This window comes from Rhinatrema bivittatum, chromosome 4 (genome assembly GCF_901001135.1).
Source record: "Rhinatrema bivittatum chromosome 4, aRhiBiv1.1, whole genome shotgun sequence".
In the NCBI taxonomy this organism is placed as follows: domain Eukaryota; kingdom Metazoa; phylum Chordata; class Amphibia; order Gymnophiona; family Rhinatrematidae; genus Rhinatrema; species Rhinatrema bivittatum.
The window spans coordinates 328716088-328733503 of NC_042618.1; the positions used below are offsets into that span (position 1 = coordinate 328716088).

Below are 17416 nucleotides of genomic sequence, written 5' to 3' on the forward strand. Positions count from 1 at the left end.
TTCATCTGGACTGATCCGATCTCAACTCCAGGAGATCAAAAGTTGCTAAATAATAAGCGAGAATATAACCACATACATTGGTTTTTTTTCAGCAACTAGTAACTATTACTGGCTAGATTTAGAACCCTCATTTGAAGCAATTCTCAGGGCTGCGTTAATCCTAATAAAAAAACCCGACTCATCCTGCACTCTGGGCGCTGATTTTCACGATTACTCTTAGCTTTCTGCTTTGGTCTGCCCTGCCCACTGTCTCAGTAGGGTCTCTCATCCAGTATCCCAGCATGCTCCACTCCCTGCAGTTTCTATAGTACGGGACGACGGCAATGTCTGCTGGTGGAGACGTCTTCACGCAAAGCCGGAAGTAGGAAGCGTGAGGTTATAGCCCTGGGCTTTTCTCATGAGAAGCTCACGCTGGTTTTAACTAGTGAATACCTGGTGGGCAGCATCTCCTGCGATCTCCAAGTAGCGGCCAGGTATAAGCTTCTTGTTTCTTCTGTTGCCTTATCTTTCCTTTCCCAGGTTTTGCTCAGGTCCAGTTTTTCTCTATTAGACCATACAAACGCCGAGCAGGGCTACGGCGGGGCACTTCTGTTTTTTGACTCTGTTCGGGCTCGCTGGAAAAAAAACAATTTTTTTTGACTAACGGTCTTCCTTTTTTTTTAAGTTTAACAACTGGAGGAGACCCATTTGGAAATGCGCACTCAAAATTCCTTAATTTTTTTTTATTTGATTCACGAGCAGTTCCATAACCTTATCTGTTTTATGCTGTTATGTCGTTTTTTAGGTCCACAACAAACTTTTTTTAATGATTATACTTGTAAGCAATCTGCTTAATTTGAATGCAGTTAATATGTGGTTTTCTGATTCCAGTGTAAGTATTAATATTTTACTCTAGGTCATTTGTAGATTTGTTTTCAGTTCTATCCTGAACTTTATTATAGGTCAGCTAAAAATATTTTACACATTTTTAGATGAACCATTAAAATGCTCATATGCATATTTGTTTTGGCCTCAATAAATAGACTGAAATTTATTTTAAGAAGCTGTCTTTATAGTGTAGAAGATTAAATATTCATATGTTGAATATTTAACTTCCATTTTGTCATGTATTTGATCTGGATGAAAGAAGAGACTTTTTTTTTTTAAACTTAATTCCATTTTTTTTTAATGTAAGGTTTTAAGCCTTATGATTTAGCCAGGGTCCAAATAGTTTAGTATACTTGCTGACAGGCCCGACGCAATAAGTGTGCCCAGCTTAGCGCATGGGTTGACACGCTAAATGTGCATCCAGTGTAATCTAGGAATTAGTGGATCCGTAATGCATGTGCTAACAAATGTGTACCAAATAGTGCCTATTGCGTTTAAATTCCACGTAAATGACTCTATTAACTATTACCCCTCAATGCAGGAATGTGCATCCAAATCTTGCACATCCGTTTATGTGTGTTTTAACTTTGAAATTTAGCACCAGATCTGTCCCTGGAGTTAACTTGCTAGCGGTAGCTGAAGGTTGGTGAAGGCTTCCCTGGCATTTTCATGATGGATTTTCTGCACTTTTGCTTTGCTGAGCTATTTCTTGCGTGTGCAAGCCAGAATAAGAACTGCCAGAGAATGGAAGGTAACTGGTGAAGCTAACAATCCCGAGAACAATGAAGATAGAAGATGAGAGGACCATGTGGTACAGGTACAGCCAAGAGCCATAATCCGTAGACCATGTAGGCAGTGTATGCTTCGGCTACAGACAACCCACGTTGGATTGCCTGAGACAGATGTGTTATGAAGATACTGGTTTTAAGCTCTCGGGCAATTTTGAGCTTTTATGAGGACCTGTGTAATGACATTGACCTCCTCACCTCTCGCAATCATGCAATACCTAGGTTGGTGAAACTGCTTGGTGCTTTGCATTTTTTGCCACTGGAAGTGTCCAGAATACCGTTGACATCATTGGTGGGATGGACCAGTCCTCATTCTTGAGGCACTTCGGCCAAGTCTTATGGGCAGTGATGAAGCGCATGAAGGACTATATCAAATATCCTGAGGACCCAGCGCAAAACTAGGAGATCAGGTGTGGGTTCTATGAAATTGCTGGAATGCTCAATGTGGTCAGCGCAATAGACTGCACCCATATCTGATTCATCCAAACGCCAGATCAGGAGATTACATTCTGCATCTGAAAGCACTTCATGACTGTCCAGGTTGTGTGTGTGATGCACATCTTAAAATTCTGAACATCGGGTTAAGATTTCCTGGGAGCTACCATGATTCCTTCATTCTTACCCAGTCAAATTTTGCATAGGGGAAAATACGGTATTGGATGCCTGCTCGGTAAGTAATAATTGCTATGGGTCAGTAATGTGGATAGGGGAGGGGTAATAGCCACATGGGGTGGAGGGATGTGGGGCTCAGTACAAGACCCTTATCTCACCTTTAAAAATGGTGGATGTCATTGCGTAAGATTTATTTATGAAAGTATTTCTTTAGTATTTATTCGCTTGCTACACAATCAGTAACAGGAGACGCATGCTAAAATCATGGGCTACGACCCCTTTCGTTGGGGGGGGTGTGTGTAAAAATGTGCCGGCTAGGTATATGACAATGAGAGTAGTGTAAGCATTTGGTGTGCAGTTTTTTTGATGCAATTTTGGTATCCCCATTTATAGGTGGTGCAGGCTATGGCTGTAAGCCATGGTTGCTTGCCCCTGTGTACTGCAGCGGAAAGATGCTACAACGAGGCAGCCGTGTCAGGTGCTTGGAAAGGTACGGTGACATGAATTGTAACGGCCAGCTCCATGCTACATAATATTGGGTTGCACTTCCGCATGGAAGATGAGATTACCAGTGACTTGCCGCCAGATCTACCCCTGCAGTCAGCGGCAGAGGCTCCAAGGTTTGGCAAAAGCTCATCGCTGATTATTTTCTCGTGTAAGTTCTTGCCGCTGATAGCAATAACCCCTCTCACCTGTCCAGCTAGGTTACCTGTCTGGAATAAGCAAAATGTTTTGTGTGCATAAAGGTAACTCTGTTGCCTTGTGCTTTATTTCAGGAGTTTGAATCTGAGATCGATGAATGGGCTCGGCACTGAAAATTCCTTCTGTTTTATTGATCAATAAAAATTTGTTTCATTCACAGAGTCTATCGTGTGGAGCAAAGTTTCTATGATACCTATGTCCACCACATCCTCGTGTGCCCCTGTTGTCTGCCTGTGTCCCTCCCTCACCGTCTCGCAAGCCCCCTGGCCCCAACACTGGCATGTGCCACCTCACCTTTTCACAAGCTCCCAGCATTGGCGTGCCTTCCGTCACCCTCTCATAGGCCACTCTCACATAAGTGCTTGCTTGGGGTGGGGGGGGGGGGGGGTTTGCATAGGAAGCCACAATGGAGCACTACAGACATCCAGGACTTGTGTGTCCATTTCATATAGTCCCTTGCAAACACACACAATGGATGCCTAGGTCCCACGTCTTTCACTGACGTCCATTTTCAATAAACCTTTGTAATGCAGGTAACACACCCAGGTTACGTGCCTAGCATTGACGTCCAGGACCTGTGCGCCTTATGACGCACATAATGACATGGACGTCCATTAAGGCCAGTGATGCATATAATGGACACACATTATATGGATGTCAAAGTAATGTGGAGCGCTGGGAGTCCCTTATTTACGTGTAGTCTTGTACACCCCTCGTGCGTGGCCATGCCGGGACGTCAGTTGTGTGTGGGGCCTTATGCATAGTAAAATGCCTCTGGGCGCATGACCAATTTTACTAAGAGAGATGTGTGCCTCCTGGCTCAGGATTGTCGCTGATGAGCACCTCCTTTTCTTTAGGCCTGGAAGAAAAAGGAACCAGGGCTGGGCTGATGCAGCCTGGTGGGAACTGCCGGTTCAGTTCAACGCCCAAGCCTCCTTCCCCCTGTGAGGTAAATTCTGGAGGTCAACAAAACAGGGCATTGAATCAATCTGAGCATGAAAAAGTGTGCACTGATTTCAAACGAACAATTTTTAACACTCCTATTATTTTTTTGTAACATCCACTATGCTAACTACATCTGGATTTAAAAACGCATATAAACTATGAAAGTATTTGGCACAGGCTGAATGCACATTTTTAATGTTGGGGGTGGGGGGGGGGGGTGTGTGTGTGTGTGTGTGCGCTAAGTATTACTCTGCTTGAAGTATGCACATTGTCTGCGTGCACAACTCCTTCCTGTATTGGTAGTAAAAATTGCCCGCAGAAAAGGGGTGCAGAACTGCAGGCTAAAACACTTCTGCATCGGCCTTGAGGAGAAAAAAAACCTTTGTTTGAAGGTGGACGACAAGTATACCAGCCTTGTTAGCTTGCTTATCAATGTATTTTTTTCATATTTGTATCTGAAAGTTTGAAGAAGTGGGCGAAGAAGCTGCGCAGAGAGGATCGGGAGTGGCTCCAGGTCCTGCGCACTGAGTGTGGCCGGCAGGAAGGTGAGTTGTAGTTAGAAAAACGCATCTTGCAGTTATGCTGCTGCTTCTAAGCAGTTTTACATTGCTTTATGTAGCATGTCTGTGGCACCATTTTGAGTTATGGTACTGGGGGGGGAAGGAGAGGAGGTGGGCATGCAAGAAATCAGATAAAGGGTCCTTCATTGCTGGGTAAATAATTTGGACCTGGTGCGTGGGTGGCAGTGGGGGAGTAAGTGCACAAATCAAGTAACCGCAAGTAGTTTCTGTAGAGAATTTCTAATACAAATTATGTTCCATTCTGTTGTGGAGATAGATGCTTGCCTCCCTCCCTCTCCACCACCCCCCATAGGGAGTTTGGTAACGCTTTTCTTTGTCATTTCAGAAAGCACTTTGGAGGAAGAGACCCCCCCCCCCCCCCACCTTGCCCACAACGGCGACGTGAAGCACTGCCTGGGCAGAGGCTGCCACCTCCACCCCCACCAGCGGTGGAATTGGATGATTCACCACTACTTGTGAAATAGGTGGTACTGGCACTGCCACCCCCCACTGGAAAGCTTCAGCCCTGCTTGTTGTCCCCCCTCTGTCTCTGGGTGGTGAGGAGGTTGTCATCTATTAGAGGACGTGCCCTCCAGTGCTGTCCCTGAAGTTGGCCCAATTGTACAAGAGCAAAATACTGCATCAGAGGAAGGGTTCCAGGAGGGAGTTATGCCTGCTTCCACTGGGGCACTCTTAGATGCTGCGCCTGCTCTTCTGGACCATTTGAGCCACAGTATGGACACTGTTGAAGGGCAATGGGAGGTGATGGTGGCCAGTAAGGTGCAGCTAATCACTGTACAGGAGCAAGTGATTGAGCTGCAGGCTGCAAAGTCTACAGTTGTCACTCATGGTGATGACCTAGCCATGACCATGTAGGCCACCAACCCCCTAAAGACTCCACATTCATCGCTCATGGACCCTTCCACTTCCCCCATTTTTGTTTTTGGGGGGAAATATTTCGCAATTTTGATGTAGCAGCTTCTTATTTTCCTGATGATACACATTTTTACTTATTTTTATATGCAAACTTTATTTCAGTCTGGGAATAAATATCAATATTTTGTTTTAACTAGGTGCTGATTGTCTAGTTTTCACACAGTTGGGTCAGAATTCAGGGAAGAATGGATTGTCTGTTCCTCCACTATGCAGTTTCCTTTTGCAGGGGCAATATTAAAAATAATTTCATGTACGTAATAGTGATTAGTGCCCCATGGCTAAAAACAAAATAGTGTGGTTTTCCCCCAGCCAACTTGCCCTTTATAGTCTTAAAGCTTCTCCAGTTGTCAGGAAATGCTATATAGATGTGTGTGTTTGGGACAATACCTTCAAGATAAAACTCCTTTAAAAAAAAAAAAAAAAGTCCTATCCTGAAACATTTACTTACTTTGTAGCCTTTAATAACCCAAAATAATGATTAACAGCCCTTGAACGGTAGCCGATAGAGGTGGAGGGAAATGAAACAGGTTCTGCTAGGCCAATGGCTCCCACCTCCCTTCTGTACCATCCCAAGATGTTCCACCCCACTGCCACAAGCAGAATAGTCATTCTTTTGGTTTAAAAAAAAAAATAAATATATATGCAACTCATTTTGTTCAGACAATAAACATTTTTTTTTCTGTAACCACAGTCATCTGTCATATTGGCAGCTGATGAACATCGGGATGATTTGCCAGCCTAAATGCACTGGCGAGATCCTGGACAGCCTTCCTAAGGTTGGCCATTATGCTGGCTATAGTGGTCATGGCTGCAATGTTCTACTGACACATTTCTCTGAGCTCCAATTGGACGGCATGCCACCACTTGGCAACAGCTTGATCATACCACTCTTGCTGGGACATCAGTTCGATCACCAAGTTTTCATCCACCCTGTCGAGGCTGATGATGGGCGCCATAACCTGCACCTCCTCTTCCAGATGTTTGGGGGCTGTTATTGTCTCTGTGAAATGCAGTGGTGTTTTGTCTACAGTTGCCTCCAAACTAATAGTCGAAGGGTTCTCGGGCTGCCTCTCCTTGAGACTGTCATTTTCCAGTTGCAGGGATGCTTCACTGTCCATGGCAAATGAGAATGATGGCATGGAAGGAGGCTGTTTACTCTCTTAGGCCCTCATTCATAATCTGTGACTCTGCCGCTGATATCTTGCCCTGCAGAAAGAACAGAGGAACACAAGTTGTAGGTCATAACTTATTAGTTAGCTCTTAACCACCAAAGATCTCAAAAGAGAAACATCTAATGCAAACAGTAGCCTTTTCCAAAATGTACCCTCCCTCCTTTCTGTATCACAGCCGTTGGGTGCATCAATCCATCCAGCACCTCAGGACACAGAGTGGCAAGTATAAGCTCCTTTAGTGTGATCAAAATTATAGAGCATGGAGGACCACCCCCACTCCTGTGCTGTGACGCCTGTATTTTTGCCGTCTTCTCAACCTCTCTGCGGGTGACACGGCAGCAGTGCTGGATCTACTTGACATCGTGTGCCTTCCTTGCAAGGGTGCTGGCACAAACAGCAATCATAGACCAAATCATTTTCTTAGTTGTCGCAGGTGCCTTTGGATGAAACAAGTTTAGCCGCATGGCTCCATGAACAGAGAGAAACATAAGCAGTTACCAGAAGCACATGGAGAAACAGAGCATAGAACACTATGGGGTCGGAACAAGCCACATGCTAGCTTGGACAGATAGGAATGCAAGCAGTTACTGGAAGGACAGGGGAGAAAGAGAACATAGATCACAGCAACCATCACAATCGTGAAAGAAAAGGTAATTGCAAGTAGTGGAAACTTAAGAATTTACAAACTGGACAACTAAATATAAAAATAAAAACATTTATCAAGCAGTGCAGATTAGAAAAAAGAACAACATTTAAATAAGCAATTACTTGTGGAAAATCCAGCAGTGTTGAACTCCAGGAATGTAGAATACCAGGAAGCATAGAGCACAGATCCAGTCTGGACTGAGCACAAAAGGACTGTTGGATTCCCTGCATCTATTTATACATGCTGCAGCTTTATGACCTCACATTATGATGTCATGGTGGGGGGGGGGGGGGTGTGTGCACCTCTGAATTTCAAAATAATTTTAAATAGACTGACACATTTCATTGACAGAATGGAGGCAATATGGGTGCCAGATGCAATAGACCGCAGAGAAATACGGACACGCTTTTATCAATAATGCACCCTTTTTTTGGTGCCTTTTTCATTTGTTTGATTTGAATACTGCATTGGGCTCTCAGGAAGTTGTGGCGCGCGCGTTAAAAAAAAAAAAAAAAAAACGGGCACCCATTTTGGACACACATTTGTACTCGTGTTTTATCGCATCGGCCCCAGACATACTGTACAAGATCTTGATCTCGGCCATGAGGTACCATCTGCAGGTCATGACTCGGATTTTACATTTAATCTTAGCCTTAAAGACAGATCTGATAAAACATTATTGCTGGAACAATTCCTAAACACAGAGTAAATTGGTGCATAATAAAACTGTACCACATTTTACTAACTGGATTATGATGCTAAATTATAGTGAAAACTGTTATTGTAGTTCCTAATGTTCATCGTTGGTTCTTTTTTTTCTAATACAGGTATTTGTAAACCAGTATGAATGTTTGTCTGTAACCCGAATCTAATCTTGTGTGAACCGAGTCTCTTTGAGTGTTTGGGGAGCCCAGTAGGAATCTAGCCTTCTATATCTAATGTACATACAATATTAAAGGTCTGAAAACCCTGACAGAATTACTTATCTCAGGCCCTAACATTCAATTATTTAAATAATTATCATTGAAAACAGAAGACATGCTAAACGAAAAAGTTTACGTTGTTTTGAACTGCTTTGGATCAGTTTTTGAGAGAGGCAATGCACAAATAGGAATGTGATGTAGCATATAGTGAGTAATAGTAAAATATATATTACATAACTGTGAACATTATCTGTTTCCTTCATCAGCTTCAAATAGACATGAAAGCAACTAAAGTTCAACCAACACAGATTGCCAAAAACTGAAGAAGGGCACTATTCCGTTTTTGGTTTTAATTTCCATACATAAGACATTGATTGCTATAAGATGCATTCATGCTAAGCAGCCTAGCATGGTAATGGCTTGAGACAGTGCTGCTCCCCTTTTTTTTTTTTTTTTAAGCCCAGCCTCTGCCTCACTAATTTTCCTTGCTTGGTGAGTGCTAGTAATTATGTCTTGAGTTGTCAGGGTGTGGTGGGAAGGGCACATTAGTATGATAAATTTACACTGAAGATGTACATTTTGGCCAGAAATCATCCCATTGGCTCACTTGATAATGCTGTGCACTTTCACAAGGGAGATCCAAGGTCTGGCATGATTTAGGGCTTTGTGTACCAAGCATTTCCCATAGACACAACAACATAGGAGAAAACCTTTCATATATGGATGGCCAACTATGGTCCTCAAGAGCCTAAAACAGGCCTAGTTTTTAAGATCTCCACTATGAATATGCATGAGAGAGAGATTTGCATATGATGCAAATCTCTCATATATATTCATATTCTTGAAGGATCCCACTGTTGCTCCTTGTGACCTTGGGCAAGTCATTTTACCCTCTTGCCTCAGGTACAAAATTAGATTGTAAGCCCCGAGCGAATAGGGAAATACCTGAAGTACCTGAATGTAATCTGCTTTGAAGTGCCAAAAAACAGAATATAAAAAATTGCTTTGCCTTTCATATCTTTATGCTGTGCTTGTACTCCGCTGGAAGACTTAAAACACAGGTTTCTAGTATGGGAGTGTTGTGGACAAGCCTTTTGGTCCCTGGTTTTGTTTAATGAACTCTACTACTCTGTTCTAGGGTTCAGTAATTTCTTGTGTGGAAGATGTACATGCAGGTAGAAAGCCGCACAGGTACCCTTCTTCACCTGAAGAGGTCTCCCAGCATTAGGTCCTGGTCTCTCTTTGTTGGTAAGTATTCCAGATTCTTTCTTTGATTCGGTATAGAGCAGAGATGTGGGTTTTCTGGAAATATTTTCCATCTAAATTATTTTCTTTTTTGCATACAAATTTTTCCTGAAAAACTTTACTATGTGAACTTTCCTGATGCCATAATAGATTTGTGATTTGATTTGGCATGCATTTGACCTATATATTTAGTAAAAACCTCTTACCATATTTTGGTATGCTGTATCTGAAAGATTTTCAAGTAGCCAAGTAGTTGAACTGACATATGTGATTAGGGGAAAGATCAGTAACAACATTCAATATGGTTTAAATGTTATACTGAAACAGAGATTGACATTGTCAGCCTTGCTTAATACTGCATTGGCATCCATATATTGTTACTGATAATTTTATGAAACAATAGAAAATGTTCCACTCCACAACTCTAGTACGAGCAACTGTGCTTTCCTGAGCAGTTTCTTCAAGGTTTGTTTCTGAGGCAGCCAGAAAATGGCTGCCATGTGATTATGTGCTTCATTTTAAATCCCTTTAATCATATCATGTGAGTGCTAAGAACAGAGCTTAAGGGAGACTCCTTTAGGCAGCTCTAGCAGGATTATTTTTCTAGATTCCTGGAAACTTCATTGTGAGCCAGGTAAGAGCCAAAATTTCACTGCATACCATGCACAGAAAAAGATGATAAGCTTTTGGATAGCACAGTTTCATAGCTTGGTATTCGTAGAGTTTATTCTCATATTAGCCTGATAAACGATTGTATTAGGCGAGAGGCTTATGGATCACAATTTAAATAGGCCAAATGAGGCCCACCCTCTAGGACAGGGGTGGGCACTTCCGGTCCTCGAGGGCCACAAACCAGTCTGGTTTTCAGGATATCCCTAATGAATATGCATGACATACATTTGTATACAACTGAGGCAGAGTGCATGCAAATCTCTCTCATGCATATTCATTAGGGATATCCTGAAAACCAGACTGGTTTGTGGCCCTCGAGGACCGGAAGTGCCCACCCCTGCTCTAGGATGACTGAGGTTAGGATGATGTACACATGTGCCACCTGTTTGGGACTGACCTCATGTAGCTTGTGCCTTGGATTGAGGGAGCCATAGAGATGATGATTTTGCTCCTAGGGAGCACCTTCTGGTGGCACTGTGGCACACAGTCTTGAGGAGGATTATCGGCATTCATTACCCACTGGAGACTATAGGATAGCTTGGTACGACAGCACTGGGAAGAAGATGGCCTCCTCCCCCTGAAGCAAAAACAATCCAATCAAACATTTGCACTAATTGCATGGTGGACTCTTGCCATGGGGCAAGTGTTTACCATAGGAGGAAAATTGGGGTAAGAGAATGGGAAGCTGGTGATGACGAAGGGAAGAAGGCTTAAACAATTCTAACCTTTTTGTTGTCATGCAAGCAAGGGAGAATTCTTTACTTGCCATGAGAACAAATGCAGACAGTAAGGGAATCAAAAAGTTATCTTATTGGAAAGCAGAGCTATTGGCCCTTTTATCTACAAAGAATGTGCTTTTACTGTTAAAAGACCTCAAGGTGAATAAGGCCCCTGATTTGGATGGATTTACCGCCAAGTTTTACAAAACGTTTTCTAATGAGCTTCTTTCCCCTTTATTGGATATGTTCAACTCTCTGCAGGATAGTGGCATGTTGATACCCGAAGTGAATATGGAAGAGATTTCTATTCTGGCTAGGGCGGGACCCTACCTTGTGTGGATCATATAGGCCCATCTCATTTAATTAATATAGATCTAAAAATTTTATCCAAAGTTCTTGCCAACCTCTTGGTCAGGGTAATGACATAACTGATTCTTTCTGATCAAGCAGGATTTATTCTTGGCAGGATGGTGGCAGACAATGTACGGAAAATAGTTAACATTATTGGGTGGGTGACTATTGTCTGTAGATGCCGAAAAGGCTTTCAATATGGTACACTGGCCTTTTTTGTTTCAGGTGTTAGAGAGGATGAATTTTGGGCCCTGTTTTTTGAGTTGGCTCCGGCAGCTTTATAATGTTACTAGAGCATGTGTAAAGGTGAATGGAGATACCCTGATCCGTTCTTAATTCAAAGAGGTGCTAGACAGGGCTGTCCCCTTTCACCTTTGCTGTTTGCTTTATTTTTGGAACCCCTGGTGATTTTTGTATTCATAAATCTACATCTACAAAAGGGGTACATGTGGGGGTCCAACATGTACAAGCTTTCGCTCTTTGCAGACAATATCTTGTTCACGTTAACTGACCCAGTGAACTCTTTACAGGGAGCGGTTGAAGAGATGAGACATTTTAGAAGGGTGTCAGGCTTTAAGTTAAATATGGAAACAATTTAGGTCTCTTGGTACCAGAAGTCCAGACTTCTTTGTTGAAGCATCAGTTCTCATTTAAATTGGCCATTTAAATAGGTATTTAAATTGGCCATTTAAATAGGTATTAATGTGAGTAGCAGGTTGGACAATGTATTGCCCTTAAACTACTCTCCTCTGATTAATTCCATATTTTCTGATATGGAGGAGTAGATGGACTAATCTTTTTCTTGGTTGGGATGCATGGCGGCGATTAAAACTGAATGTTTTGCTGAGACTGGGTTATCTTTTCCAAACTTGACCAATAGATATTTCTAATGCACTCCTTAAAAGGTGGCAAAAGAGACAATTTATATGGAAATGAAACCTAGGGTGTTGAGGAATGTTATGTATAGATCTAAATTGGGGGTTCCCCATATTGGGAGATACTATGCGGCTGCACAACTAAGAGCTATTATAGATTGCAATAGACAAAAGGAACACAAACAGTGGGTTCAGTTAGAACAGGCTTTAGAAGGACATATGCCTTTAGGGGCAATGATTTGGCAACCTGAATCTACTTGGAGACCGATTAATACTCTTCCGTTGTCAACAGACACTACCCTGAGCGTTTAGAAACAATGGCATAAAATGCTTGTGGGTAATTGGCGTTATTTTCTTAGCGCCTTTTATTAATCATAATTTTGGATTTTAGACCAGGAATTGGAGGTTGGGTGCTTTTTGGGCAGATGGAACTTTGTGATAAGTATTCTTTTTGGATAAAATTCACGTTTTCCTATATGGATTTAAGCATTTTTTGCAATCCAGAGGTATTTTAAGAGTTGCTTTTAGACAGAAGATGATACCTAATTTATATAACTATCTTAATGATGACCCAACTACTTAACTATCCTATATAAGGGCTTGGGAACATGATTTAGGTTAAGAGTTATCTGAATTTGATTGGGACTTAATTTGTATTAACACGAAGAAGAGATCCATATCTGTGTATGTTACAGAAAATAGTTCTAAAATCTTATTGAGATGCTATTTTACCCCCGGAATGTCTCCGTAAAGCTTTTCCTGGTTTAAGGGGATTATGTTGGAGGGGTTGTAAAGAATTACGTTCTACCACGTGTGGTGGACTTGCCCTAACATAAAGGAATTTTGGTGGGAAGTCCTTAATTAAGGATATCTGTGATTTATAGTAATTAGACTCTCCCGTTAGTGCTCTCCCGAGCCTCCCTGTTGATCAGACATCAGCTTTTACTTGTTTTTTAGTTCAAAAGATCTTTATTGTTAATTGGTGTGAAATAGCCTCTTTCCTAGCGTGTAGCAGATGGACTCAGGACCAATGGGTATAGTGTACTCCTGATAGCAGTTGGAGACTGATCAGATTTCAATCTGACGTCATCCCTAGTACATATACCCCTGCAGGAAGTGCAGCTCTTCAGTATTTTCCGTCTCCGTAGCAGTTCGGGACTCTATCCACGCTAGCACAGCGTTAGAGTAATTTAACAAAGAAAACCAAAGCAAGAAGAAATCTTACCTCTACAGACAAGCCCCGCTCTCCTGCGGTGATGCTCTTTGGGTCCTTCCCCCAGTTGAGAATTCCTGAGGTGATTTCCGCAATCCCTCGGAGGTAAGCCTCGGTCCGGCGGCTGACCCTCGGTGGGGACCTAGCCCCCAACATGGGGTGAGGCTGAGAGGCAGCGGGTGCAACTTCGAGTGTGGCGGTGAAGGTATTTTCCCTCTTCCCCCCCCATAGCTGGAGACTGCCCGGAACGAGACCGGGAAGCGCTGAGACAAGGTAAGGTATAGCCTATTGTTGGAAAGATGTTGATTCACCATTATTGGCAGCTGTAGTGAGTAGGTTAGAGAAGTTTTATTTACATAAATTGACAGTCTTGAAGCATTGTACCTTAGTGAAATTTTGAAAAGATGTGGGATCCTTTTATGAGGTAGCAGTGTTCTAATAGGTCATAGTCTTGTTAGTGTATTGACTTTGGGATGGGGACCTCTGATTAGCCATTGATAAAATGAGAAAAATTGTTAGAAAAAAACTGAAAGGAGCAGCTACAAAAGTAAAAAAATGTCCAAGAGGCGTGGTCATTGTTAAAATAATACCATTCTAGAAGCACAGTCTAGATGTATTCCACACATTAAGAAAGGTGGAAAGAAGGCAAAACAATTACCGGCATGGTTAAAAGGGGAGGTGAAGGAAGCTATTTTAGCCAAAAGATTTTCATTCAAAAATTGGAAGAAGGATCCAACAGAAGAAAATAGGATAAAGCATAAACGTAGGCAAGCTAAATGTAAGACATTGATAAGACAGGCTAAGAGAATTTGAAAAGAAGTTGGCTGTAGAGGCAAAAGCTCACAGTAAAAACTTTTTAAAATATATCCGAAGCAGAAAGCCTGTGAGGGAGTCAGTTGGACCATTAGATGATCGAGGGGTTAAAGGGGCATTTAGAGACGATAAGGCCATCGCAGAAAGATTAAATGATTTCTTTGCTTTGCTGTTTACTGAAGAGGATGTTGGGGAGGTACCCGTAATGGAGAAGGTTTTCATGGGTAATGATTCAGATGGACTGAATCAAATCACGGTGAACCTAGAAGATGTGGTAGGCCTGATTGACAAACTGAAGAGTAGTACATAAGAACATAAGAAATTGCCATGCTGGGTCAGACCAAGGGTCCATCAAGCCCAGCATCCTGTTTCCAACAGAGGCCAAAACCAGGCCACAAAAACCTGGCAATTACCCAAACACTAAGAAGAACCCATGCTACTGATGCAATTAATAGCAGTGGCTATTCCCTAAGTATAATTGATTAATAGCCATTAATGGACTTCTCCTCCAAGAACTTATCCATACCTTTTTTTAACCCAGCTACACTAACTGCACTAACCACCTCCTCTGGCAACAAATTCCAGAGCTTTATTGTGCATTGAGTGAAAAAGAATTTTCTCCGATTAGTCTTAAATGTGTTACTTGCTAACTTCATGGAATGCCCCCTAGTCCTTCTATAAGTGTAAATAACCGAGCCACATCTACTCGTTCAAGACCTCTCATGATCTTAAAGACCTCTATCATATCCCCCCTCAGCCGTCTCTTCTCCAAGCTGAACAGCCTTAACCGGATGGTATACACCCCAGAGTTCTGAAGGAACTAAAAAATAAAATTTCAGACCTATTAGAAAAAATTTGTAACCTGTCATTAAAATCATCCATTGTACCTGAAGACTGGAGGATAGCAAATGTAACCCCAATATTTAAAAAGGGCTCCAGGGGCGATCCGGGAAACTACTGACTGGTTAGCCTGACTTCAGTGCCAGGGAAAATAGTGGAAAGTGTTCTAAACATCAAAATCACAGAACATATAGAAAGACATGGTTTAATGGAACAAAATCAGCATGGCTTTACCCAGGGCAAGTCTTGCCTCACAAATCTGCTTCACTTTTTTGAAGGAGTTAATAAACACGTGGATAAAGGTGAACCGGTAGATGTAGTATACTTGAATTTTCAGAAGGCGTTTGACAAAGTTCCTCATGAGAGGCTTCTAGGAAAAGTAAAAAGTCATGGGATAGGTGGTGATGTCCTTTCGTGGATTGCAAACTGGCTAAAAGACAGGAAACAGAGACTAGGATTAAATGGACAATTTTCTCAGTGGAAGGGAGAGGGCAGTGGAGTGCCTCAGGGATCTGTATTGGGACCCTTACTTTTCAATATATTTATAAATGATCTGGAAAGAAATACGACGAGTGAGATAATCAAATTTGCAGATGACACAAAACTGTTCAGAGTAGTTAAATCACAGGCAGATTGTGATAAATTGCAGGAAGACCTTGAGAGACTGGAAAATTGGGCATCCAAATGGCAGATGAAATTTAATGTGGATAAGTGCAAGGTGATGCATATAGGGAAAAATAACCCATGCTATAATTACACAATGTTGGGTTCCATATTAGGTGCTACAACCCAAGAAAGAGATCTAGGCGTCATAGTGGATAACACATTGAAATCGTCGGTTCAGTGTGCTGCGGCAGTCAAAAAAGCAAACAGAATGGGGCGGATTTTCAGAGCCCTGCTCGCCTAAATCCACCCAAATCCGGGCGGATTTAGGCGAGCAGGGCCCTGTGCGCTGGTGAGCCTATTTTACATAGGCCTACCGGCGCGCGCAGAGCCCCGGGACTCGCATAAGTCCCGGGGTTTTCGGAGGGGGGTGTGTTGGGGGGGCGGGACTGAGCGCAGCGGCGTTTTCGGGGTGTGTCGGCAGCATTTTGGGGGCGGGTACGGGGGCGTGGCTACGGCCCGGGGCGGTCCGGGGGCGTGGCCATGCCCTCCGTACCCGCCCCCAGGTCGCGTCCCAGCGTGCAAGAGGCCCGCTGGCGCGCGGGGATTTACGCCTCCCTCTGGGAGGCGTAAATCCCCCGACAAAGGTAAGGGGGGGGGCTTAGACAGGGCCGGGTGGGTGGGTTAGGTAGGGGAAGGGAGGGGAAGGTGAGGGGAGGGCAAAAGGAAGTTCCCTCCGAGGCCGCTCCGATTTCGGAGCGGCCTCGGAGGGAATGGGGGTAGGCTGCGCGGCTCGGCGCGCGCCGGCTATACAAAATCAATATCCTTGCGCGCGCCGATCCAGGTTTTTAGCAGATACGCGCGGCTCCGCGCGTATCTACTAAAATCCAGCGTACTTTTGCTTGCGCCTGATGCGCCAGCAAAAGTACGCCTATTCGTGTTTTTTGAAAATCTACCCCAATGTTGGGAATTATTAGAAAGAGAATGGTGAATAAAACGGAAAATGTCATAATGGCTCTGTATCGCTCCATGGTGAGACCGCACCTTGAATACTGTGTACAATTCTGGTCGCCGCATCTCAAAAAAGATATTATTGCGATGGAGAAGGTATAGAGAAGGGCTACCAAAATGATAAGGGGAATGGAACAGCTCCCCTATGAGGAAAGACTAAAGAGGTTAGGACTTTTCAGCTTGTAGAAGAGACGGCTGAGGGGGGATATGATAGAGGTGTTTAAAATCATGAGAGGTCTAGAACGGGTAGATGTGAATCGGTTATTTACTCTTTCGGATAGTAGAAAGACTAGGGGGCACTCCATGAAGTTAGCGTGGGGCACATTTAAAACTAATCGGAGAAAATTCATTTTTACTCAACGCACAATTAAACTCTGGAATTTGTTGCCAGAGAATGTGGTTCGTGCAGTTAGTGTAGCTGTGTTTAAAAAAGGATTGGATAAGTTCTTGGAGGAGAAGTCCATTACCTGCTATTAAGTTCACTTAGAGAATAGCCACTGCCATTAGCAATGGTAACATGGAATAGACTTAGTTTTTGGGTACTTGTCAGGTTCTTATGGCCTGGATTGGCCACTGTTGGAAACAGGATGCTGGGCTTGATGGACCCTTGGTCTGACCCAGTATGGCATTTTCTTATGTTCTTATGAAAGTTTATAGAGTTTCTTTCTTGTATGGATGGACTCATTTTCTAAGATATAGCTTGCTCTTAGTTTAGTTTATTTGTTATAATTCAGATGAATATGTTATGATCTCTGTTATGTGTGCAGGATTCATGGGGGATAGAGGAGGTTGGCTGGGTATGCAAACTATATTAAAAATTGTGATGTGCTAAATTTCTTTATTATATTTAAGTATACTGATGTAAAAGTTGTTTTACTTTAGTATTTGAGCAATGAAATTTAATTTAAAAAAAACTGTGTTTT

General features: G+C 42.8%; 1 protein-coding gene across 1 annotated transcript in view; it reads left to right on the forward strand.

Annotated features, from left to right (window-relative positions):
• The first annotated feature begins 286 nt into the window (after positions 1–286).
• The window catches only part of LOC115090822 (cytochrome b-245 chaperone 1), a 44310-nt gene continuing 27180 nt past the window's right edge, over positions 287–17416 (forward strand). The window contains exons 1-2 of the mRNA XM_029600356.1: positions 287–473; positions 9290–9399. Of these exons, the coding sequence (XP_029456216.1) occupies positions 9315–9399 (85 nt within the window). The 5' untranslated portion in view covers positions 287–473; positions 9290–9314. The remainder of the gene's footprint in view (positions 474–9289; positions 9400–17416) is intronic.